General features: G+C 38.4%; 1 protein-coding gene across 5 annotated transcripts; it reads right to left on the bottom strand.

Moving 5' to 3' along the window:
- Positions 1–386: 386 nt before the first annotated feature.
- Positions 387–25,783, bottom strand: LOC307123316 (solute carrier family 24 member 2). 5 transcript variants are annotated; one of them, XM_079811830.1, is made up of 11 exons: positions 25,556–25,666; positions 20,537–21,596; positions 18,007–18,063; positions 11,412–11,447; positions 11,178–11,286; positions 11,023–11,097; positions 10,512–10,588; positions 10,226–10,363; positions 5,897–5,986; positions 1,915–2,081; positions 406–1,815 (listed from the first exon to the last, which is right to left on the bottom strand). In XM_079811830.1, the coding sequence occupies exons 2-11, from the start codon at positions 21,443–21,445 to the stop codon at positions 1,566–1,568; spliced, it is 1,908 nt and encodes a 635-aa protein (XP_079667956.1). In that variant the 5' UTR covers positions 21,446–21,596; positions 25,556–25,666; the 3' UTR covers positions 406–1,565. The 5 variants fall into 5 exon arrangements, with proteins under 5 accessions (XP_079667958.1, XP_079667956.1, XP_079667959.1 ...); XM_079811829.1 differs by having other exon boundaries at positions 409–1,815; positions 10,494–10,588; XM_079811832.1 differs by lacking the exon at positions 18,007–18,063 and having other exon boundaries at positions 387–1,815; positions 25,556–25,783.
- Between the last annotated feature and the right edge of the window lie 1,830 nt (positions 25,784–27,613).

Raw genomic sequence — 27,613 nt, 5'->3', positions numbered from 1 at the left:
TGTGTGTGTGTGTGTGTGTGTGTGTGTGTGTGTGTGTGTGTGTGTGTGTGTGTGTGTGTGTGTGTGTGTGTGTGTGTGTGTGTGTGTGTGTGTGTGTGTGTGTGTGTGTGTGTGTGTGTGTGTGTGTGGGGGAAGCTTTTCAGTTTGGAGAGGCCAAATCCCGGCGGAAATAGTACCAGAGTAATTTAGTGTAAATAAGTTACTTTGTGTAAAACAAATGCCTCCAGAAAGTACAGACTCTAAGCTTTCAAATGGTACCACATATGAGGTCAGAGCTCCTCCACAGGCATTTAAAATTGAAAGTACATGCATGATGATGTCATTCCGGACCCGGTACTGGGTCCGCAGAAGCTCAAACGGAACATTTTGAATAATTAAAATAAAATAAAAAATCCTTCAAGTAATACTGAAGGTTTGGAAATAATTTTATTTTGTCCATCACTCATGTAGATATACAGAAATTTTGAATGGATAGAAACATTTGTATTTAACTAAGAATAATGGTCAACAGCAAAGCTGTTGGGTGCTCCATTTCTTTAGTACTCTCCCTTCCAAAATTCATCCCATCATCCGAAAGACAGGATTGAGAGATCAAGAGTTCTGCAAAGTGCGCCGTACAGATCTACTCACAATGACACCAGGTGGCAGCTCTGATAACAGTAGAGTTAGTAAAAGTTCATGAACCCTGCTCAATATTCTAGACAGAGGATGATGATGATGAAGGAACCCTACAGCACAAGAAATGACAGCTTTTGCTGTAACTGACTGCAAGAAGAGAGCGATAACTGGTTCTCCTCTACAAGCACAGAATGTCTTGCACTATTCATCCATTAGTTGGATTTCGCCAAACAAATCATATCAAATTAAACATCAGTCCCAGAGAATAAGCATACAAAATATCGCATTTACAAATAACGTAATTAATGTGGTCGATTATATTCAATAGTACGAGCGCTCCAAATCGGTGTTGGATACGGATTATTTGCAGTTCTAGACTTCTGAAGACTACACGTCTACAAGTCTATTCAATAAATTATATGATATACTCCGAATGAAAATGCTCAAATAACGATCAGAAAGGACCAGCATTCGGACAAAGCCAATTTAGAGCTTTGTTTCTTCTTTCTTTCTTAAGTTATTGTGCAACACAAGGCTTCTGATATCATGAGCTTTAAAGCACAGTACCAGGATCTTGATTGATTTATTGTCGCATTTTTGCACCAAAGGTCCTTTCCTGAGTCTGTAGACGTTCCCCATAGATGTCCGCCTCCTCATTGGATGTGGTGTCTCCTCCAGCCTCATCACGCAGCATATTAAAAATGGCTAAAATCTACAGTACATCAAGTCTCTATGTACTGCTTTTGAGAGTGCACGCAGAATATTGCACTACTTTCCCACAACAAACTACTGCTTGGAAAGCCCTGCTACTCAGACTTCAGTGGATATATAGATGCGGTGCCACAGCGCAGCTTCTGTGTTATAATTCGTATGCCCTGGAGTGCCTTCGGAGCAATAAAGGAGGGCCTGTTCCTGGAAAAAGAACAACGGCGGGCATGATAAAGGAATCAGATGGAGACTGGGCAGACGATGACCTTGTCCTCTAGCATTACGCTGACCACCAGAAACACAAAGTACAGCAGGAACATGAGGAAACCCAGAAACTTGCTCATCCTCCACTTGCAAATGGCGATGGACATGATGACGAAGATGAGCATGAGGAAGAGCAGAACGATGGCGCAGAACAGACCATTGCTGCTCACGGCCACTGGAGTCAGGTCGTTCAGGATTGCAAAGAGTAACCAAGGAAATGGCAGGCTGGGGAAAGTGAAAAGACACAGGGCGATGCATTCGATTGTTTTAGGCAGTCGATGCAATTAAATGATGATTATTGAGTAGATGATGAAGATCTCTCACCCCACAGTGATGTCAAATATGTTGGAGCCGACTGAGCTGGAGACTGCCATGTCGCCGAGACCTTTCCGGGCAACAATAACACTGGTGATGAGATCAGGAATGGAGGTACCAGCCGCTAGAATAGTTAAACCCATGATCTCCTCCGTGATTCCAATAGTCTCGCCAACCTGCGGGAGAAATTTGCATTGGGTGTTTAATGTGGACAAATATTAACCACAGTTTTCACCAAAACACTATGATAAAATGATGCTAACTTGGTAATAGCAACAACTATAGTCAAATAAATTAAAGAGCCCTATCATACACCTGCCGCAATGCGATAACAGGCGCAAGTGTTTTTTTGCTAGTTTCAGCCCGACACGGTTATTATTTTCACGTCCAGTGCCAACGTTGTTTAAGTAGCAAATGCACTGTTCGCCCATGGGCCTGCTGGTCAGAAAACCAGTGTGTTCTGGCGCATTGTTGGCGCATTGCTATTTTGAGGCAACTGAAAACGCCTGCGCCATTGACCAACTGAAACATGGTCTAAAGTCAATCCAAATACTTTTTTCGCCATACACTCTGCTTGTTACACACAAAGGGGCGCGCAGCAGCACACAAACATGTCAAATATTAAAAATTCAAGGATTACAATGTAAAAGATTATTATTGTGTACATAAAGATGCAAAAAATGCCTTCATGTCATAATGAATTGTCATTGCATTTATCCGAATGACCTATTTGCACAAATGACAAATGGCATTGGCTAATTATTTGACCAATCGTGGCAATGCACACAGGTATTTAAACTGACTCGTCAGGTTGAGGGTGTCTATATTCCGCCATGTAAATAGCGAATCCGCCATGGTGCAAGCACAACTGGCTTTTAAAGGGAATGTGAGTTGAGACTCTGATTGGTTTATTGCATGTTACGCCCAAAACACACCCATGACTCATTACGAGACTAGGTACAACCCCTTTGGACCATGTCGTTAAACAAGCAAAAGTGGATTTGGACACACCCTAAGTGCACCTGTGCTTCAGATCATGCGCTCAGATTGATAAAATAAGGCCCAAAGTGACAGAAAGCCTTTGAAAGATCTAAAAAAAACATTCCTAGATTCATTTATTATGATTTTACTGTAGCAGGAAAATGTAGTAATTTGACAATTTTAGTGAGAACTATGGTTACCACCAGGGCTTGACATGAACACCCGCCAATGTTATATATAATACAAGGCCATAACCATGTCTTGAACATTGGAGGGACCAATTTTTTTTAAATATATTTATAAAGCATAAAGAAACAGAACAGTGAACGAAATTCTAGGTCTAATTGTAGTTGGGATAATATAATAAATAATCCTTTTGGGACTACTTGCAAACAATATTTGCATTAATTTGCATCAAATATATTATTAGTCCCGAGATTCTTCCCATTAGTGAATAAATACATAGATCTGCAATTTCCATTTGAATTCCCAAGTGGTCTGATGGTAGAATTTTAGTAAACCGTGTCAAAGGTTCCCGGTTCTAATCCGCTCTCATATAGTTTTTTTTCCGCCTTCATTAAAATCAAAGATGTTCATCAATGATTGTATATTAAGAGCAGGGACACGTTTGTGTGCATTATGTTTTGTGATTTCACCGGAAAGAATAGAGTCTCTCTCCGCAACGGCATTAAGCGATAGATTGACACGCTGGTCTGTGTGTGAAGACAGTGCACGAGCCTAAAGAGAACGTAAACCCCAATACTTTGATTTGATTGGCCAGCTCAATCATTTTGACATTGACAAGCGCTGTTAGACCAGACCACTGAGACAAACCAGACTAAAATGTAACTTTTAAACCTTTTTGTCATCCTAACAACAACATATAGAGCGCTGCATAATGAAGTGCAGCAGAGCAGTGCAAGAATTTCAAATATTGGGGGGGACAATTTGGCCATTTCTAATTATTGGGGGTGACTTGTCCTCCTCAATGTCTATGGTGGTTACGGCCCTGATATAATATATAAATTTTTCAATTGTAGTCTTTTGAAAAACCATCTAAAAATTATAAACAAAGTGCAATGTAGTGTTGTCAAAAATAAAGATTTTTCGATACATATCGCTACGGATACTTATCTGAAACGCTTCCAATACACATTTTCCGCAGAATAGATACACGCATAATAGATACTGTGCATAATTTTAGACATTCACGTCCAAAGTGCGCACATAAAGCTGCCTCTCAGAAATAAATTGAGTTATTTTTAGCTGTTTATTGCTCTTAAACAGTCAAATACATACAAAATAATGTCAAAATCCAGTCTTTCGCATATTCACGTAAAGACAGTTAGTTATGATTTAAGTGAACATAAACAGCTGAGAAAGAAAACGCATGAGTAACAGTATGAGATAATATTAATAATATCTATATGGCAGATTTTCCCAATGGTATCAATGTCAAAATTGTGACCAGTGAATATGCTGAGTGGCTAGTAATTATGGGAAACCACTAGCCACAGTGATGAGCAAAAAAGTTAATGTCAAGCCCTGGTAACCACGGTAAATCTCGGTAAGGGCAATCTCCCTTTTTTTCAGCGGCCCTGGTTCCAGAAGAATTTTTATTTTCATATCTTTTTCCCATAGGGATTTTAAAATAGCTTTTGTTAAAGAGCTATAAGCCATGAACCAAGACAATCATCTACGAGGTGAATCACAACACTACAAACTTTGATTTGAAGTAAAAAAGTTTTTGAAAATTGGGACAAAAAGACAAAAGGTACAAGACTGTGTATTTAGCGGTTTTAGTGAGGAAAAGAACTACGATCCTAATCAAGCATTGCGAACAGCATAATTGAATTAAAAATTATGGCGATATATAAAACTACTCAATTACAAATGTTGATTATATGTATATAAACAATATATTTTAAGGTTATTGTAAAATATGCATATCCATATAAACATATCAGTATTTTGAGACTCGATTACACCATTCGCAGTGCTATTTTGGAGCATGTTGCTTTTTTCGACTGATTGGTTTAATTTTCTGGACAGCATCATGGGTAATGTAGTTAAACATGATTATTTTAAAAATAAGCTGAAATAATGTGGGCTGACGGCTTCAGCAGAAGCAAATACCATGGATTAACAACCTCATTGCTCACAGTTTTATAAGTTATCATTCAAAATCAATTTCCTTATGGAGAAAATGAATGGATGTTGTGAAGGGCAGCCAAACAGTTGATGGGTACTGACTTCCATAGTATGGGGGAAAAAAATACAAAAATACAATGGAAGTCAATGGGGGCCATCTACTGTTTGGTTACCGACATTCTTCAAAATATCTTCTTTTGTGTTCAGAAGAAAGTCATACAGGTTTGGAACGACATGAGGGCGGGTAAATGAAGACAAAATTTTAATTTTGGGGGGAACTATCCCTTTAAGTTAAGTAACCACGATTAATTTTGTTATTTGAGAAGTTTCAAGAACCGTATTTTCTTCAATAAAATTGAGAGGGGAAAAAATGTGCTTTCAGTTTACATCTCGATTTTATGTTTCATTAGCATTTTGATTTATACGGGTTATTGTGTAAATACCAGGCCCCCTGCTAGAGAACCACTGTTTAAGGCCCTCTAGAAAAACCTGGCTGAATAGGTTAAGAAGAGTTTCTACAGAGGGAGCTGATGCAGAGCTAGAGAAAAGTTGCCTCTGAGGAAAATGACAAGAACAGCTAATTGGCTTTAGGATTTGGCTGGTTTTATTGTGTTGCTCTGAGTACAGATTTACAGCAGAGTGATAAGGATAGATCAACCTTCACCTATGACTACCTCACATTGAAGATAACGCTCCTCTTTCACTCACAAGTCTACTCTTTTTTGGACATACAGTACCCCTACAGTATGCCTTATTTCATAGTAGTATTGCTAACAGTAATTTAAATACATAAAGAAAAGAAAGGGCATTAGAACAGGTGTGGGGCTGGTTGAGTGTGTGTGTGAAGACATTGTGGTACCTGATGAGCCCACCACACCATAAGGTAGGAAAAAACAGCAATCCAACAAATAGATCCCAAAAATGTGAATGGAAAAAACTTCTTTGACGTCTGTGGGAAAAAAAGAGGACAGAAGGAAAAATAAGGAAGGGGTGTCATGCTATTCAAATATATAAACACACACACACACACACACACACACACACACACACCAAGCAATTTGTTTGTTTCAACAGCCTAAAATAGCAAGTGTTGGGGAATAAGTCTTTTATTACCACTATTGCACAGGAATTGCATGTTGCACTTTTAAAGGTTTAGTTCACCAAACAATGAAAATAAGCCCATGATTTACTCATCCTCAAGCAGAGTCCTGCACGGGTCCTGTTTGAAAAACCCGCCCCCGCCCCGCACCCTCTTTATTAACAGCACATCTGACCCGATATCCGACAGAAACACTCATTTAATTCCGTACCCGACTAGACCCGCTTGACATGAAAACCGCAACCCAACCCAGACCTGCATTCAATTTCCCACACGAAGTAGACAAAAAACATTTTTTTCATGTAACTTAAGCAATAAACATTACGCATTATGAGTTCATGCAAGAACAATTAATAGACACGCAGCCCATCATGTTAACAACGAAGAAGAAGACAGAGAGAGAGAGACATCTGTTGTGTAAACTATATTGAATGTATATATTTTCACACTGCATTTAAACGCAGCTCTTCTGAAACTTTGCAGTGTACACTCACCTAAAGGATTATTAGGAACACCATACTAATACTATGTTTGACCCCCTTTCGCCTTCAGAACTGCCTTTATACTACATGGCAATGATTCAACAAGGTGCTGAAAGCATTCTTTAGAAATGTTGGCCCATATTGATAGGATAGCATCTTGCAGTTGATGGAGATTTGTGGGATGCACATCCAGGGCACGAAGCTCCCGTTCCACCACATCCCAAAGATGCTCTATTGGGTTGAGATCTGGTGACTGTGGGGGCCATTTTAGAACTCATTGTCATGTTCAAGAAACCAATTTGAAATGATTCGAGCTTTGTGACATGGGGCATTATCCTGCTGGAAGTAGCCACCAGAGGATGGGTACATGGTGGTCATAAAGGGATGGACATTGTCAGAAACAATGCTCAGGTAGGCCGTGGCATTTAAACGATGCCCAATTGGCACTAAGGGGCCTAAAGTGTGCCAAGAAAACATCCCCCACACCATTACACCACCACCACCACCAGCCTGCACAGTGGTAACAAGGCATGATGGATCCATGTTCTCATTCTGTTTACGCCAAATTCTGACTCTACCATCTGAATGTCTCAACAGAAATCGAGACACATCAGACCAGGCAACATTTTTCCAGTCTTCAACTGTCCAATTTTGGTGAGCTCGTGCAAATTGTAGCCTCTTTTTCCTATTTGTAGTGGAGATGAGTGGTACCCGGTGGGGTCTTCTGCTGTTGTAGCCCATTCACCTCAAGGTTGTGCGTGTTGTGGCTTCACAAATGCTTTACTGTATACCTCGATTGTAACAAGTGGTTATTTCAGTCAAAGTAGCTCTTCTATCAGCTTGAATCAGTCGGTCCATTCTCCTCTGACCTCTAGCATCAACAAGGCATTTTCGCCCACAGGACTGCCGCATACTGGATGTTTTTCCCTTTTCACACCATTCTTTGAAAACCCTAGAAATGGTTGTGCGTGAAAATCCCAATAACTGGGCAGATTTTGAAATACTCAGACCGGCCCGTCTGGCACCAACAACCATGCCACACTTAAAATGGCTTAAATCACCTTTCTTTCCCATTCTGACATTCAGTTTGGAGTTCAGGAGATTGTCTTGACCAGGACCACACCCCTAAATGCATTGAAGCAACTGCCATGTGATTGGTTGATTAGATAATTGCATTAATGAGAAATTGAACAGGTGTTCCTAATAATCCTTTAGGTGAGTGAATATGTGACCACTGGTTCTTTTTACCAGCATGAAAAATAGGCTAAAACTTTTATTCATATTGTGTATACATTAAATACAGAAAGCAAGCAAAGCATGCTCCCTTTAATATAATCACTATAGACTATAATGCACTGTGTAAGAGGGGTCAACAGAGATTGTACTGTTTGAGGAAACTACGGTCTTTTTATGTGGATAAAACATTGATGTATATGTTTTACAGATCTTATATTGAGTCTTTCTTATCTTTTTCATTACTGTGTTGGTTCAATTCCATAAACACGAAAAATAAGAATCAGGGAAGTAAAATAATTGGGAAGAAGCAAATGAGTATGGCTCAGTTGTATCAAAGGCAGGTGTTGGGAAAAACACAGAGTATATTGATGGATAAGTCACACCCTATGCACAATGAGTTTCCCCTCTGGTATTCATTTTAGAAATCCTTTTAGCAAAACAAATCGTTTTAGACAGTCATTTATCCCTTCAGCTGTCAAAATTTTAAATGTTAGGAAAAATGTTGTTTGATGATTTTGTGTTTTTTATATGTTTGTATTATGGTGTTGTCTTATGCTTGTATGCTGCAACCAAATTGCCCTCGGAAATGAATAAAGATGAACTGAACTGAGACTTGGTCGGCATTACTGGGAACGCCCACAAAACGTCATATCCGCCATATGCCATGGGGGAAAACAAGCCATTAGAATGAATGCACATAGACCTTGTTAGACGCTTTATCTTTATTCTTTGTAATGATTACGATAATACGTAATACATACTTTTAATCCATTAAATTCAGGAATACTGAATTAACGTCTTCATCGAAAGACTGGGTGATTTATGAAGTTGGCATGTCATACCTATATGGGGGTGTATGTATTTTGCATGTATTTTGATGAGAAAATGACACCTCTGGCCATTTATTCTGTTGGGTCGTTTATCAGTCACAGATACTGTACGGGCAATCTGACCCAATATGGCTCAGTTTTTCTATATATCTTGCTCTGTCGAGGGGCAAAAGTGATTCTACACAGGCTAAACTGGGTTAACCCCATGCATTTACATTGTGGGGGAATGAACTGTTTTCCCCCACGTCGACTCTGCCCCCACACCACGCCCCCAGCTATGACACGACGCCGACCAAATCTATAGCTGTCAATCAGATGCAGTGCTTAAAGGGGCAAGTCGCCTTTAGCGGTCTGCAGACAGAGCGTGAACACAATCACGGCACCGTTTGTAAGCATCTGCCTATCACTGTGTACCGGATTGAGTCGAAATAATCTTGGCTATTGGACCCGCAGCCCACCCGTGCCTATCGCACGTCCGACCCGCACCCGACACATAAATATTATTCCACCCGTTACATCAAACGTCAGCAGGTCACCCGTCGGGTACGCGTGCAGTCCTCAAGCCATCCTAGGTGTATATGACTTTCTTCTTTCAGCCAAACACAACTGGAGTTATATTAAAAAATATCCTGGCTTTTCACAGCTTTATAATGGGAGTGATTAGAGCCTGAGTCTTTGAAGCCCGAAAAAAGCAGATCCATCCATCATAAAAGTAATCCATACAGCTCCAGGGGGTTAATAAAGGCCTTCGTAAGCAAATCGATGCGTTTTTGTCACTGGCTTCCAGGTACACGAGTCTAGTTCCGGAGTGCCCTCTGACCTGAGTGACCTCTGACCCAACACATGACGTATGGACGAACGCGGAAGCGCAGAGGATAGAACAAAACAAAACACCAAAACAGGACTTTGATATAAGAGAAAAGGAGCTTGAGTTTGTTGCCCAGCTCTATTTGTTTGAATTTACATTTACATTTATGCATTTGGCAGACGCTTTTATCCAAAGCGACTTACAGTGGCCTTATTACAGGGACAATCCCCCTGGAGCAACATGGAGTAAAGTGCCTTGCTCAAGGACACACTGGTGGTAACCGCTGGGATCGAACCAGCAACCTTCTGTGTATCAGTTCCATGGTTTAACCCACTGGATCACCAACTCCAATTTGTGTGATTCTAGTTTATAAAGTTATAAATATGGATATTTTTCTTTCAAAACGCATCGCTTTGCTTCAGAAGGCCTTTACTAACCCCCTGGAGCCGTGTGGATTACTCTTATGATGGGTGGATCTTTTTTTGGGCTTCAAAATCTAGGGTCCTATTCACTCTCATTATAAAGCTGGAGTGTTGCCAGGATATTTTTTAATATAACTCTGATTATGTATGGCTGAGAGAAGTAAGTCATATACACCTAGGATGGCTTGAGGGTGAGTAAATTATGGGATGATTTTCATTTTTGGGTGAACGAAACCTTTAAATACAACGGCAGGATCTGCTTTGCTGTCAGTTGTTCAAAAGTAGAAATAGAAAACGCTACTCAATCGTACCTCTCTGCGGACATCTGGCAGTGTCAGCCACAGCGGAAAGACAATGGGGAAGATCAAGAGGTATGTTGTTCGCTTTCTCATCGTGTCTGGCCACGCCAAGCTCAGAGGCTGGTCTTCGTCTTCCTCCTCCTCCTCAGCCTTAGAGATAAGAACCACAAAAAGTTGCCTGTGAAATTTTAGTATTGGGATCTTAGGGGATTCAAATATATTAACAATTGGAGGGAGTATGCTGGACATGTCCAAGGCGATCAGGTCGTGTTTAGATTACTGTGTATGGTGGCATCACCTCTGCTCCAACACTGCCATTCATGGGCGGAGTGACTTCTACCTCCACGTTACTGCTGTTGGGAAGGTTCTTATCGACTAGAGAATAAAACAACCAGAATCTCAATTTACTAACTTTGAAATCTTATTTTAATATTACAATATGTAATGATGCGATTTAACCACTAACCTCAGCACTACCAGCAGATTTTAAACGCTTATGACAGATGTGAATATTTAGAAAGCATTTTATCTGGTTGTAGGCTGTGGCACGATAGGAACCACAGGAAAACAGTTACTGTGCACGATTCATTGCAAACTGCAAATTTCCAAAGAAAAAAAATGCTTGTCTTTATAGTCATCTTTTAGAAGTTCTATATCAGAAATGACTTTACTGTTTGGCTGACGTCTCCAAATCCTTGTATTTTTCCAATAACTTATGTAAAAGGCCAACCATACAGTGATCCTCCTGATTTTACTCAAAACTGTCACAAGCGTTTCACGTTGAATTTTAACAAAACATTTAAACTCACCAACACCATTTGCCTCATCTTCTCCCTTTTTTCTTGCGATCTTGTGTAGAATTGATGCCTTCTCCTTGAACTTCCCTGAAGTTTATAATTTTATTAATAAAATGTCAATATGTTGCGTATTTGTAACTTTAGAGTGTGTTTTTTTTGCACATTACCGTCACTTAGAGGATCGAGTGTGTGAATCATTAGCTGGAAGATGCTGTTTCTCATGAGAGTGTTGTGGAGAGAGGCGGAGCTTCCTCCTCTCTGGAGGCGGGGTTTAGCCTATAGATGAAAAAAAAGACAAAATACCTTCAGATATATCATTGTATTGTCTATCATTACCTAAGTTATGCTGAAAAGTGGGTGTAGATGTTGAGGACAAGTGCTGAGGGTCAGATGATACTCACCGAAAGTTTATTTTCTTCATCTACAGCACTGATAACCTTGAGAAAAAAAGAGAGAAACATAACTCATTGAATTCTGTACAAAGTAGTTTAGTAGTTTATCATCTGGGGATATATATACATATACACCTTTCAAAACATTTTCGTAAGAAACAACAAATGACTTCATCAGGTAATTTTGGGGTATTATTAAATTATTAACCCCCCTCCCAACCACACACACACACACACACACGCCATAAAGCACAGTTTCTAAACGAGAAGTCGTTTTCAGAGAAGCTTAAAAGGTACAGCAAAATATTTAGTCATTTAAGCACCATATATACTTTTGTCTTCGCAGCAACAATATGCCTGATTTATCAAATAAGCACAAAGCATTCGCTTCCAATGAGGATAATGTCACCAAGTGGTTAAAAAATATAGGCAATAATGTTATTAGGACAATAACGGTTGGATCATCAATGTGTCCTAAAACAGGGTTGCCCCTGTGGTAAAAGTGCCATCTGAATGATACACATACTTTCTCTTGATTTTATGAGCTCCTCCTTTAAAAAACAGCAACATCTGATCTCCAGCATTATCTGGATCTGGACTATATTAGTAGAAACATTAGCACCAATCGTTTCTAATTGCCATATCAAGTTTAATTGTGGTATACAGGGCTTGACATTAACTTTTTTCCTCATCAGCCACTGTGGCTAGTGGTTTTCCAAAGTTACTAGCCACTCAGCATTTTCAATGGCTACAATTTTGACATTGATACCATGGGGGAAAACCTGCCATATAGATATTTTAATATTATCTTCTAATTTGGCAGCAGGTATATTAGGTTGCTGTCACTTTAAGACCTGGTGCACGGATCCATTTTACTATTATATAATTTTTCTCAACTGTTTACGTTCACTTAAAACATAACTGACTGTGTTTACATGAATACTCACCAAGACTGGCATTTTGACATTTTGTATGTGTTTGACTGTTTAAGCGCAATAAGCAGTGAAAAAGAACTTAAATTATGCGCAATACCACGCCGAAATTCAAGCCCTGTAACATCAACAATACTCATCCATGGCAAATGAAAGGAGTGAGTGAGTATATATGTGGTAAATATATACCACAATTAAACTTCAAATAAGTTTAAGCATGAATAAAATGTAATAAAGTTGAGGTGAATATTTTAACCATTAACAAACAACTCGACAAATACATATGGGAAGCAAATAGCATGAGACAATCAGCTGTTAAATCTGACCATATTTTTTAAATAAAGCAGACAAAATGTATAAATAGAACGGGACTGCCTCATGACCTCAACAAAAACAAAGAGAAGGGTACTTTCAAGGCTGCCTTTAAAAAAGATCAGATCAATCTGTCAACATGCAGATAACACGTTAAGCTGTTACACAGTAAAGCTAAAAACAAACAACTAAGACCTACTGTAGTTCTGGTCTTCTGCTTCTACATGACCCTAAATAACACATCTTAAGTATTGTATAGGAAGACCTAACATAGAATTTTGACCCACCTTCCAAATACCATCAATAACAGTTTCCAAGACACCACTTGGAACAAAAGATCAAAATCTTGCCATGCAAAATTCGGCCTCAAAATCATTCAGATGTGGCCTCAAGCATTACATCCTTTCAAACTAAAAAAATGCTGCATTTAATACCATTGTCACGGTTCTGTTTGGACTTTTGATTCATTCCTGTGTTCCTTTGTTCAGTTTGTTTGGTCATTCACCTTGTTAATCTCATTTGCTCTGTGTATTTAAGCCTTCAGTTCTCCCTTAGTGGCTGCGTCCGAAACCTGGAAAATGCTGCCTTCGGAGGACACATTTCAAGGCAGGAAGGCACGTCCGAGTCTAATGTTAGCTTCACTTCCTGTCTCCTGAGATACCTTCATCTGATCGATAATTGAAGGCAGTGTATTTGTATCCTTCGCTGCCTTTGATATCCCACAATCCTGTGCTTTACATTCTGTGACAGATGAGCTGGAAAAAAAAGATGGCGTCCGAAAGTTGCGTTTGCTGGTCAGTTTGTGTGTAAATGTACAGGGTTTTTTTTACCAACATTTTCCACTTCTGATGTCATTTCTAGCAAGAAATTACTAATTTAGTAATTAAATATTTGTTTAGTTTGCTGTAGATCATTAAACGGGTACACTGCCTAAGAAGTCTGTCCGAAATTAGTTTTGCGAGGCAACGAGTCAGCTGCCTAGGTTTTCGGACGCAGCCCTTGTTTGTCTTTGTCAATGTTAACATGTGTTTGAAGCATATTCTGTGATATTAAAGTTCCTGTTTTTCATCGTCTTCATGAGCTTTTACCAGCACATTTCATGACAACTATATCCAATAAATAAGCAGTAAGTCAACCATATAATACACTAAAACTTATGAGGAAAGGTGAAACGTTTTACATTTAAGTTTTCATATACATGTTTTAGTGCCAAAAAAGTATAATATTTAAAACTATTTCATCTCAGGTACTTCAGAGTGAATGAAACAGAAGATTTTAAATATTTTTACGCATTACTTCATTGGGTTTTCCCAAAATGAGTTTCAGTTGTGAACGCTTTGCTCCTAAAGGGTTCAAATAAGCACTATGAAAATAAGCAGTTGCCCAGTGGGGAGGCAGCACCAACAGTGTCCTCATGAGAAAATTGGTTGGCCCAGCAGAGACATGCGAGCAGCCTTAATTAAGCCTAATCAGCCCAGTATAACAGAGAGCGCTTAAGCACGTTGTGGTTGTGATTAGCGGGCCCTGCCATTTTCTCTGTTCACATTCCTCCCTCCCCAGCTTTGGTCTTTCTGCAGGTGGAGGATAAGCTCTGAGCGATGCCTGTGGAAATAGAGCTGAGCTCTGTGTGCTCAGCGAGCTTTAAAGCAGAGGTCAGCCAACCGGAGACCAGCTCGCTGAAGCAGTCTGACATTAACGGATTTCTTGCTGCTAGGCCAACACTCTTAAATGCCTGAGTTAAGGCCAAGAATGAAAACTGCATTAGTGTTATGTTTATTCTCACCTACTTTCCAATTGCCATGAACATAACTGCAGCTCACACTTTAAAGTCAGATGGATTCTGATTGGCCGTCATTGATTTTATCTCTCATAAGCTGGTGGTGGTTGAGGAGATTCCCCCCCTTCCACGTAAAGCGCTTTGAGTACCCAGGAAAGCGCTATATAAAATGTTATTAATTTTATAAAATTATTAATTATAATAATTAAGCTTAAAAAAAACGCTTTAAATGTGGTTTCAACAATATCATTCCCTGTGTCATTGTTATAGTTGTGGTGTGGACTGCGCTATTCTCATATAAGTTAGAGCATTATTAAAACTTTATAGTTTTAGTTATTCTTGAAGTTGATATTTTACCACCACCATTGGCGTTCTTCAGATTATTAAAATACTATTCGCACTAAGAAAACATGATTTATTTACATAACATAAAATAAATCACCAAAATGGTCAAAAACTAGAGTGCAACCATTCCCTCAAAGCTGAACCCTGCAACAAGATCAGTTACATTTACTGGTATTTAAATTTTTTTTTTTTTTTTTTTTTTTACACAGGTATTGTGGGGACTGTCCCCATTCATCTCGAAGGCAGTGGCATGAATATGTGATTCAAAATCATCTTTGCCCATACTTTTTGAGCCTGGGCTGATGGCACCACCACAACAAGCTCATTTTTAAGATTTTTTTCTAGCAACTAGCTGAGATGTGAAAGTCCATTACATGTTTTTTTTTAAAAGAGTCCTCCAGGAAAGAAAAGAATCAATGTTGTTTTGGCCTTCAGTTGTCTGGACTCTGGAGAGCTACCATAATGACAGACGTTCCACCAGGCATGCACACAGTGCACAACAGCTTCAATTCTAACAGGACGACCTGTCGACATCACGTGAAAATGTTAGAAAATAAACAACTGACCTTGTGAAACCTTAAATTCTAAACTTTATGCATGACTAAAACAAAACAACAGAAATGTTTTCCAGCATCGCAAAGCCAAAGCACATTTAAGAAATTGTATACTTAGTCATCGCATTTGACATGTACCCTTACACAAGACACAGATGCTGAAAACGAAGTCAATGGGATCAAGGGCAGTCTTACCAAAGAGAAGCTAATGAACTTTGCAGAGTAACAGTTTTAGCAATTAGTTGCTCCAATTAGCATGCAATGCCACCATTACAGTACTATATATAGTACTGCAAGCACTAAAAAAAATATATATAAACAGAATGTCCCTGTGGAGTTACTGTTTCCTTTAAGCAATGATGCAAAAGCTTGCATATTATTCATACCTTTCATTCACTTCATCATCCTCAATGACAGAAATTATTTAAAAGGCTAAACATAAATCAAACTTCCCCAAAGTAACTAACTTAATCAGTCTGCATTAGTCAGTATAACAATGGGTAAACAGACTGTCCGTTACATCACAAAAGCAACTGAGCAAAGTTCCCATTAGTCTCCTGGCCTGATGCCTGGCTTTACTAATGAAGATAATCAAGCATGATGTAACAGAAGTTGCTGAATCATCTTTGTTTCAAATGAATCCAGCAAAAGATCCAATTGAGCTTCAATTTTTGCACACATCTGTGAAAAACACAGACAGACAGACTGGTTACAAGGTCGAAAATCTTGTGGACTTCATTCCAGATTGAATCATATGGGTCATCTGGGAATTTGAACTCTATAGTCTCTCAGCAAGGGTCCTGTAGTTAACCAGAGAAAGCAGGTGAGCACACTAAAGAGGCTTACGGTGACAGGTAACCAATTTTAGAGACAGATGCATTTAAGGATTCGCAAATTACCTCACACAACACCAGGTTCTCACACTCTCCCCTCTTTCCTTTTCATATGAAGCTAAATATCCTTAAGCACTTGGAATTATGCCAGCATGTTTTCTAAGCATTTACATATTATTAACTAGAAAGTCAAACGCACAACTTATTTTCTATGATTTTTATAAAGTACCACAAAAGGAATTATGAAACCTATATTGCAATGACTTTTAATAGATAACAAAATAACTGTTTTGTAAATAATTGTTAAATCAAAGATAATGAATATTGTTTCGAATTGCGATGAAAATGATCGGACTGAAAGGCTATCCCAGTATTCAGACTCTGTATCAGCAATGCACTCTAAATGAGGCAAAAAGGATTTTAAGTGACCCAACTCATGTACTTTATCCCTGTTATGAACTCTTACCCTCCGGAAGAAGGTATAGAGTTCTCCGTTATAAACTGAAGAGGTTTAAAAATTATTTTGTGCCAGTATCAATCAGATTGTTGAATATGGATGTATGGTATGTATGATTATTGTGTACAATTTTATAATGTGTCAGGTTTGTTAAAATGCTGGCTACTGAGTCCATCTCGAATTTCCATTCAAGGGACAATAAAGTAAATTTCAGTCATTTCATTTCAACTATTCAATGTTTTATTTTTCTGATTCAGATACACATCTGCTTTATCACTTAAAATGCATACCCATATTTGCTAATCATTTAAAAGGTTTCAAAATATCCATAGGTGTAATTACTAATTTGTCGGTAACACTATTTTACAGTGTCCTTGTTACATTTACTTACCATAGTAATAACAGTAAATTATGCATAATTACATGCAACTAACCCTCAACCACATCCTAATCCTACCCTTACACAAGAGTAAGTACATGTAGTTAATTAATATTACACAGTACTTAAATATATAATTACACTTTAACAGTGACACCTTAAAATAAAGTGTAACCAAATTGTCTTCCAGTTAATTGTCTATTGTAGGACAGATAGTGAGAAGGGTTGTTGTAATGTTCGCTATTCCCTCAAGTCTTCTTCAGAACGCAGGTCACTTCCCTAAGCACTAAGAGTCTTTTTACTTTGGTTGGCGTCACCCATTCTAAGCAGTTGATTTGGGATTACAAAGGATTTCAGGTTGGGAGTCATAAACCAGAAACAGAGATGAAGATATCCGCATGTTTCAAAACATACATTAGACACTAACAGATACAAAGGTACCCCTGCGAAAGAAATCTGATGTCGTGATTAAAAAGCCTGCCGGTTTCCCAAAATACTCTATATTTGAGTCCCGTTTAAAAAAGAACAGGACACCTGTCTATACTTAGCAGTACTAAAAGGATCACATCTTATTGGATTAACCCGAGCTTCGGCTAAAGGAGCAAAGAGCACATGTACCAACTGCCCTATACCGACCCCCTTGACTATTCATTTTAATTTTAGAAGTCTCTCTAAACCAAAGCCATTTTTCATCCCGATCCCAAAGGGGGAAAATCATTTGTAAAGTGTTCTACCTGTCTTCCTGAAGAGCATATCTATTTAGTTGCGTAAATCAATTCAGAATGAAAAGTGGGACATTTAGGAAACATTTTCACAAGCTTTCTGGAATCATATTCCCAATGTACTGCAGTGACATTCCTACATTCAAAAAGCAATCTACCAGCAAAGAGCAATCTAACACTAATGAATATGGGTTTATATAGATAACACGCAACTAATGGTTCTTAAAAGTAATGTAAATGCCCCTGGTGCATTACTAAGAAGCCTATCAAAGCAGCGCGGTAGGCTGATTCACCTGTGTTCCATATGTGGGACAAACTGCCTCTGCAAACAACAAATCCGACTCCAAATCCTGTGTTTGAACGAAACACAGCAGGTTGGACAAGTAATGGAGATACAAACGAGAGCTATAAACCTGAACTGGCTTCATATGGGCCTAAACTATACTAATAATATATACACCACTAAACTGATATAACCAGATTCATGTTAATTGGACAGTGCATGCATAGCATACAATCATTCATTATTCATATCACCTCTAGTAGTGGGTCAACATACATAGTGGCCCCAAAACCATTTGGACACTTTTGGACAGTTAAGTCTCGTTTAAAAATGTCTGAATGTCACTGCATTAGTGACATCTACAAATAAATTTAGCAGTTTTTGTCTTTAATCATCTGGACCCGAGGTCATTTTACTAATGTCTGACAACCAGAAAGTTTCCAAATACTTATTTTTTTAATTTCTGTATTGTTTTATCACTTTTTATTAAATAATTTGAATTAAAAGTGTGCCACTTGGTTTACTGTTTTTATCTAACTATATTTATACTGTTTATGTGGCTAATTTGTCTAAATACTTTTTGGGGCCACAGTAAGTTATACCAAAGAATGATAATAAAGAAATTCTAATAGAATCAAGATCTACTGGAAATATAAAAATCAGCTGCATATACTGTGTACATTTATGTGCCAGTCAGATGTATGCTTATTAATAATGCTTATTTGATAGAGAAATAGCTTTAAAAATGTCCACCCAGTTGTTGTTTTTGGTGTTTGTCCTATAATGCACTTGTAATATGCTTAGATGGACACTCACACACACAACAAAAATTGAACATTGAACAGTTCATAAATAGTTTTTGTGAATCTCGAGAATCCACCAAATATAAGCAGTGAGTGAGCATTGCAAAGTTTTTCCTCCTATCTCATTTTTTTTTTACCATCACCATGTCCCTTTAGGGGCACCGTACAAGTGCATATTTCAAAGTGCTTAATGCACAATGGTGTATTTTAGAGGAGATTTTATTAGGATAATAGATTTTTCTAATCAGTATTTGTATCGTTTTTTCCCAGCTAAAAAAAATCGGAATATCTTTAAAACAAGATTGCAAACACTGGTGTTAATATATCTCGAATCTTAAGTTTATTGTTCTTAACCTACTGGCAAATTTCTTTTTTTCTTTAAAAATATTTGTAACAAAAAGTTGTGCGGTTTATGCTTAAACCCTAAAATTATCTGCTAAAAGTTTTCATGAAGTTTTGTTTCTAAAGTAAATTTATTTTGTTCGAAGGATGATATAACAAGACTGGTTGTCACAAATTGAGAATTGAACCACAAAACCAACTCCAAGAACTGAGGTAGTATCAACAAAGCTAATTCTGCCAGGAAAAAATACACCTCCCTTGAAATCTCCAGCTTTTTAGCAAAAGGGTTGAAAATAAAAGATTCCTTTATATCTACAGCCTCTTGCCTCATCTCTACTACTTTTGCTCTCGCTGTCTCAGTCTCTTTTTCTGCTGTCTATCTCAGGGGTTCTGGTCTTACTCAGCTGATTGTGTACTCAGAGCAGTGTTGTCTGTCCTGTCCAGGTGACACTTGATATAATGCCTAATCCGGCTCAGAGAGGTGATAAAACCGTCTGTGTTCTTTTCATTGGGAACGCTGATTCTCAGCCAATATTCGGGTTCAACTCCCATTGTTACAATAGTTCTGTTGTAATTGCTTAAGATCACTAGAAATTCCCAAAATGCACCATGTAAAACCAGTGAGCATTGCGAAGTTTATCGGGGGAACACAAAAGATTTTCCTCCCATCTCATATTTTTTTTACCATCACCATGTCCCTTTAGGGGCTCCGCACAATGTGCATATTTCAAACTGCTTATTGCACAATGGTGTGTTTTAGAGCAAAGTAGTTGTTAAATACTACACTCTAAAAAAAAAGTCTCGTAATCATAAGGGAACCTTTTTTAGTGCTATATAGCACCAATTTTGGTGCTTCAGTGGTTCTTCAGAGGTGCTATATAGCACCTTAGTCAAAGAACCGGTGAAGAACCTCTGAAGAACCTCTGAAGAACCGGTGAAGAACCTCTGAAGAACCGGTGAAGAACCTCTGAAGAACCGCTTAAGAACCACTGAAGCACCAAAAATGGTGCTATATAGCACTAAAAAAGGTTCCCCTATGATTACGAGCCAATAACTATTTTTGGTGCCATATAGAACCTTTTTTTTTTTAGAGTGTAGTTATAGCACTTCAATTTCATCTTCATGATATACCAGTGGTCCTCCAATTTTTTGACTTGAAGGCCCCCACTGTAAATAATATAATTTTAACAGAACTAAAACTATACTATATAATCTATCTGTCTGTGTGTTTGTCTATCTATTTTAAATATATATTTGCTGTGGTCCACTGGTTGAAAACCACAGTGATATACCGTTTCCTAACAGGATTGAAGGAGCAACATCAGTAATTCACATCCACTGAATGTCACCTTTGACCTGGGAAGCAGATAATTCACCAGGAATAATGCGACTCACCTTTGGAGGAGCTTCAATATCGTCCACTTGATTCCTCAGTAGTTTAGTCTTGATCAAAGTCTCTACAGTCACGTTGTACTTCATAAAAGTGACATAGCTAGCGTAACAGCACAACAGTCCAATGCTCTCCCCATAGGTAATGTGGTTATCCAGGAAGAAGACAATAAGCATAATTAGTCCAATGATATAAAAGGTGACATCCCTAAACAGAGGCCACCAAGTGAGGTTGAGAATTTCACGTGAAAAGATAGCGCACATCCCGATCACGAACAAGATGTTGAAGACAGCGGAACCCACAATGGTCCCGATGCCCACGTTGCTGTGTGAGACGAATACGCCGATCACAGAGGTGAAGAGCTCGGGTGCAGAGCCTCCAGCGGCCATGAAGGTGGCGCCCGCCACGTCATCTGAGATCTCGAGTTTTTCTGTGATCACGGTGAGGGCGGGGACAAAGAACTCGTCACACACGATAGCGAGGGCGATGAACATGTACAGCATGCCGAACATATGCAGCACGACAGCGCCTTGTCTCCTCTCCTCCAGCGTGAACAGATCCTCAGGATAGTCTCCCTGGCCGTGTTCATCGGTTGAGGCCATGGCGATGGGTGTATCTGCTGAAACATTATGCTCTTCGTCGGAAGAAAGGACAGTTCTGTGTGGCACTAGCTCTGCAAGTCCCTCATAGTTGGCGAGAGAAGTGAGTGGCATCCATCTCGGGAACGGGCCCAAAGTGAGGGTAAAGGCACTCCAGGTCAGGAACAATGTGAGAGCAGAGAGGCTCAGGATAAAGCCAAAAATCCGTGAAGGACGTAGTTTCCTCCTGACATGCTGCAATCGGACGCGCTTGCTGTTCCGTTGCAGAGGGGTGCAAGTTGACCCCAGTTTGATGCTGGGGAACGTGGGATCCATTGTTGACGGGCAGCTCGGGGGTCTGGTGGTCCGAAATCTATGGAGTGCCGGTCATGGCTACACTCCTACTCTACTTAAACCTGACAGGAACAAAGTACTCCCCGATTCCTCGTAGGGTCCAGAATCTCTAATGGTTTCCTCATAATAATATCTGAAACACAACACAAGAGTGTGCGAGAGAGAAAGATTATTCTGGATCAAAACAATTTTGCATTTAAAATATTAAAAAAAATAACGTAATTCAGAAAAATCACAAATATCAAATTTCAGTACAACTGAATGGGATGAATATTCATTGTATTTATTCATCCTACTTCATTTAAGTAGGATTAACATAACAGATTAGCCTGACGTCGTCATACTCAATTCTAGTCAGAATATGAGTCTGAGACCGCTCCGTTGGGCTGTGATTATGGGGCGTGTTTCAACCGAACCAGGAAAGATCTCAATTGGATAGACCTACAACCAATCAGAGCAACGGAGCGACGCATAACGTTAGTTGTCAAATGTCAACAGAACTCAACTGCACTGTGTTGCCATGTCCGCAGGTTGAAGCGACCCCAATTATGTGATATACAGACCCAGGAATGCGATTTTTAGCTGCCAGCCCTGCCAAAATAACACATATTTTACCCCCCAAATGCCTTTTTTTTTCCCCGGAGAACCCCCCTGGAAAGCTATTGGGCTTGTTTTTGGCTAGTTTTGAGGAACGTTAGCAATTGGGCGGGTTTTGTTGTAAAAACTTGGCAACCCTGTCTGCACGCACGCTGGAATAAGTAGCCTAACGTTAGAAGAACAAGATTAGTGTACGATCTTTGCCGGTGTTGTAAAAAAAATTATTTAAGGATACACAGAGTACTTACCAACACGATCATCATTTCTGAGAGAAATAGTAAAGGTGAATGCATATACGAACAAGTTCTCCGTTTAGGATTAGAACAAACTCAACCCAAGCGGCTTTTGATGACGTGGATGATTATGTTACTGTTTATCATCTGTCCATCATCGTCTAAAGCCCGCCCTGACAATTTCATTGGTCCGAACAGTTTCTGTTCGGGCATAATTACTTCTCTACCGATCAATTCCAGACCGAACTGCCTGAGTAAAAATGTTGTGGGCGGGGCTAAGTTCGGCTGGCATCCAGGCTAATAACAGATGCTTTCGTCAGCCAATCAGGTATCTGGTTGTCAGTCACCTTGCTGTAACCTGTTAACTTCCAGAGCGTGTCTGTCTTTGCAGTGGCGAAGGAGGACAAGAGTGTTTCTAAGACACTTGCTTTACATAAAGCAACAATGCTGACTTCTGCTTAATCTTATAGAGGAAGGGATAGTCGACCCAAAAATTAGTTGACTTATTCAAGGTTTATTTGGTTTATTTATTCACCCTCATGTCCTTCAAACCTGCATGCATCTCCTTCTTCTGCAAAACACAAAAAGGTGTTTTGAAGAATGTTGGTAATTTTTCCAAAATATATTCTTTTATGTTCCATGAGGTGGACAGCACTGACGTATTTTTCTTTGGAAAACGTCTCAGTTACGTATGGTAACCCTCGTTCCCTGAAGGAGGGAACGGAGACGTACGTCGAACGTGACCGACTGAAAGGGAACTTTTACTTCACTACATTCCAAAGCATAATGTCGTACTTTTTACTGCACTACATTTGACAAAGAAAAGTGTTTTGTTGTTTTTTTTACCTTTAATACTTAAGTACAATTAAAAATGTAGTTATTTCTTACTTGTACTCAAGTAAAACTTTGATTTACTTCAAGAAAGTACTGGATTTCTAATGTAATTAAGTATTAAATTAAATTTAATATGAAACAGAGTGCAGTAAAAAGTACAATATTATGCTTGAAGAAAAAGTTTTTCAAAGAAAAACTCTAATAAAGTACAGACACTTGAAAAATGTACTTAAGCAGAGTAAAAATACTTGACTACTGCCCGTCTCATTGGTTTGGAACAACATGAGGGTGAGTAAATGATATCAGAATTTTTTTTACTTTTTTTGGTGAACTATAATTTTGATGTTAATTAAGTATAAGTCTATTCATTTATAAAAAATAATTATACCATTAACAACAATAATATAATATTATAATTTTATTTATTTATAATAATATATTATAATAATTCTAATAATTATCAATGATTAAAGCAAAATGTAAAACGTATGTGTATGCTTACACATTTATTGGTAAAAACACATTTTACCTAGCAAAACTTGCACATTAATGTCATTTAAGCACTACAGGCTCACTATTCGAAGATGGAAATTAAAGTGCAATGCCATTAGATTAGATTAGATTCAAGTTTATTGTCACATGTACAAGTACAATGCAACTAAATGAGTTATGAACATATGACATATGATGTGGTTTTGGTTTGGCACACATACAAAACTCTCTTTTGTAGTATAATAATGCCATTGAGCTGTAGATCTAATTGGTGTGTGACAACATAGATCTTAAATCTTCTCACGTCACTTTCTAACCTTATAATAATTTAAATGATGTCAATGCTTTGTGCAGAATTGGTCATTGATAGACAATTTTTATCTTCCCATAGTTTCATAGTTCAAAAAGAATGTGTGATGTTGTAAGAAGCGATAACGTGCAGCTGTTAGCTTTTTCCACCAGATCTGACTCTTAAAATGACTTAAGTTGGTGTAAATACAATAGTCAGAATGATAAAATGATGCAGCCATATTTGTATAAAACAAATTTGAATAAAACCAATTAAATTACATTAGTCTTATATAAAAACTATTAATTTAGATGTTACCGTATTAGCGCCTATTTTAACATGCATAACATTAAAACCTATCCAGAAGGTCATGAAAAGTTCACTTTTTTAACTCTGATACCGTATATTAAATCATATTGGACACCTCAAGTTATCGTTATCCTTTTTGGAGGCCTATATAGTCCTAAAATAGAATCCCATTACATTTGATTACCAATCTAAGACACTTTAAACCATTGAATGTTATGACAGTTAGTTACAGTTAACATTGCCAATAATTCAGCTCTGTAGTATACAATAACTCAACATCATTATGAATACATATCTAAACGCTTCCAAAAATGTACCAATCACACTGTGCAGCTCCTTTTGTTCTGATCTGGCATGTATAGGTTACAGGAGGACATGTACTAATGTGCCTAAACCAATATATAACACCTATAATCTGGCAGCGAGGTCCTGTACTCACATAATGCATACAACTAATAAAGTAATAATTCAATCTCACACAAGATATTAAACCAATAATCGGAATGCTGCATGGATGATTTCTCATGTCAAACATTAGCAAGGTCAACAATAAGATAAACCAATAAATAGTTACATGTATTATATAAAATCATACATTTATATTATAGCTAATTAATATAAATGAATAATAATTAAAATATGAAAATCTAATTAAGCAACTTTTCCACCAAGTAATATAGTTCTGTAGAAAGACTGACTTTTACAGCTTCAACAACAGAATTTAGAGTCAGAACAATCATTAATATTTTAAAGTAATATTAATATCATGAACAACTTGTAGGCATGTTTGAAGCATTTTGTTAAAAATGTGTAAAAATCTATTGCACAGACCATGAAAGAAAAAAAAAATTTTTTTCATGCATTTCTATCTTTCAATTTTTAAAACTCCTGGCTGCTTCCTCTGACAAGTCCATCTGTCAAGTTAAGGATTTAATCGGATCTATAGGCCACTGTTATCCTGATTTACACACTGCCTTTACTTTTACCCTGACTCACAGTTTATCCCAGCACATATCACACACACTAACACATTTTTTATCAGTGATCATATCTACATGATAGGAACATTAAGAAACAGCTGAATGCACAAGCACAGTGAATTAACACCATTTGCATCGGTCACCTTGATTTAAAGACATATTTACAGAAAATCTCCAAGTTGAATAGGATAAATAATAATCCCAACATTTACACATTCATTTGATAGAATTACCTTATGTCTTTCTTTGTATTAGTGCATTGTTGAAATATAGATCTTATACACTTACATGAAAAACTCTTCAAGAAAATAATAAAAACAGAAAAACATGTCAAATGTCATAATAATTATAAATGTACCTTCACATCTGGTGGTTTACCGTGGATGGTGAACCTTTCAGAAGAATCCCACAGACTTATGGACACCAACCACTTGCCGTTTCAATGTCATGGATCAAGAATGCTGCTCCTGCTGCCACAGGTTAAAGGGGAGGTCTGATCTATCCTCCCTCCCCCGTCTCACTCTCTCCTTCCTTGCCCCATCCCTTACCCATTCGTTCTGTCCTTGACAAGTTGGGTACATGTAACCTGCAATGGTGTAAAGAACACAATGTGTCAATGGGCATAATGTGTCATTTTATCATGAAAGTTTTTGAATGTACAAATGCTTCATGTACTCTCAATAAATGAGATGATAAAATGCATAATATAAAACAATTAGCGGAAACCTTTCCAAAAGTGTTTAATGTCAAAAACTCCACTTGTAAAATCATCCTATTATTCTTGTTACACTTTATGCTTTGAAATAAACATGTACAGGCATGTAATACTTTGAATTATAAAATTAGCAGTTGGATAAGAAGGTTGCATGGATCCAAAAAACATACATAATATTATCTCATTGCTCATCACATCAGATTTAAAGGGGATTGTTTTCCAATTAAATGAACATCTTTCTTTTCTCTATGTGTTCCACTTCTAGTCAAAAATAGTCATCTTTTGCTATGATCTCACTCATGCGTGGTCATGTGGTGCAGGGTTAAGATTACCTTTAGCCACTCTATTAAGCTATGGCGAATATTATACAATCCCAACACTGCTCCCCTCCCACTCCATCCCTGCCTTGCAGATAAACTCTGTCTTTCTCAAGGGCCTGTTCCTAGAGACAGATGCATGTCAGAGCCCTGCATGCAAGGACAAGATATGCCAAAACCATAGAGGCAGCTGTAAACTATCCCACTCTTATTGGACCTAAAGCTGCCATCCAGCCCCATAGATTGTAGCCATAGATTAATGCATCTTTGTGAAGAGAAGATTAGGCCTATGAGGCCAAAGCTTTCGCTAGGCTTTAAATAGCATATGAGCGCAGCATGCTGGATGCAGCTGAACCTGACCCTGCCCTGCATAAAGGACATTTCAGCTTAACTATTGACTAATTCCACCTCCAATCAACAACGCAATCTTCCAGGAAATGACCCAGGAGTCTGGTCCTTGCTGTTATATGGAAAATCATGTAGGGTGTGCAAACACATCTGACCTGAGGCTAACTCTGTTCTGCAGGGTGAAACATCCTCCTCCTGTGGTTCTTGACGCTCTGGAGATTCATACTACGCTCACTGTAAAAACATTGCAGTTCAATTTAGCCAATGTGGTTGGTTTAGGCATTACGGGATGGCATGGTGTAGGCCTACATACAATCTTAATATATTATTTTCCAATAGTTGCTGATAAGTCACCATGAAATCAAAATGTGTTGAATTTTGAGTGCATTTTCATTTTTTAAGGATACATTTGGGCTTGTCAATTATGAACAATAGGTAAAAATTTAACTGCTAGCAAAAACTTGAGAATTGGGTGGGGCTGAGGGGCCACTGCTGCAAAAATTTGAGTGGCTCCTCCCCTAACACATGTAGGCTGCGTCCGAAAACTGGAAAATGCTGCCTTCGGAGGACACATTTCAAGGTAAGAAGGCATCAAGGCACGTTCGAATCCAATGTTAGCTTCACTTCCTGCCTCCTGAGAGACCTTCATCTGAAGGATGTTTTAAGGCAGCATAGATGTATCCTTCACTGTTTTTGATATCCCACAATCCTATGCGTTCCATTCGGTGACAGTTGCAGGGGCGCATTAACGCACAGGCTTCCACGGGCTCCCAGGGGCCTACACTGGGGAGGGGCCTACTGGTTGCACGAATATTTTATTTTTCAAATAATGATTTGTATATATGGGAGTTAACAGCAGTGACAACAGCATTAAACCAACTCACATACCCGTATATTTTCAGGACTCTCAACTGCATTTTAGGCAAAGCCCTGCTGTGTGAACATCGGTGCTGCTTTAAAGTCTAGATTTAAATTTCATGAGGTTTTAAATCTGGGGATGGAAAACAGGAAAAACAGGAATCGCTATGTGATTTAA

This window comes from Gobio gobio (assembly GCF_949357685.1).
Source record: "Gobio gobio genome assembly, chromosome: 3".
Lineage (NCBI taxonomy): Eukaryota > Metazoa > Chordata > Actinopteri > Cypriniformes > Gobionidae > Gobio > Gobio gobio.
The sequence above is the reverse complement of the archived record's forward strand: the minus strand, read 5'-3'. Positions and strand labels throughout refer to the sequence as shown.

What these genes read in the sequence shown, in the direction of transcription:
- LOC307123316 (XM_079811829.1), bottom strand. Translation starts at nt 21,445, where the DNA reads ATGGATCCCACGTTCCCCAGCATCAAACTGGGGTCAACTTGCACCCCT. An exon ending in GTCCCACATATGGAACACAG is followed by an intron (nt 11,448 to 18,006) that starts GTGAATCAGCCT and finishes TTTTTTCTCAAG; the next exon opens with GTTATCAGTGCTGTAGATGA. An exon ending in TGGTGTGGTGGGCTCATCAG is followed by an intron (nt 2,082 to 5,896) that starts GTACCACAATGT and finishes TTTCTCCCGCAG; the next exon opens with GTTGGCGAGACTATTGGAAT.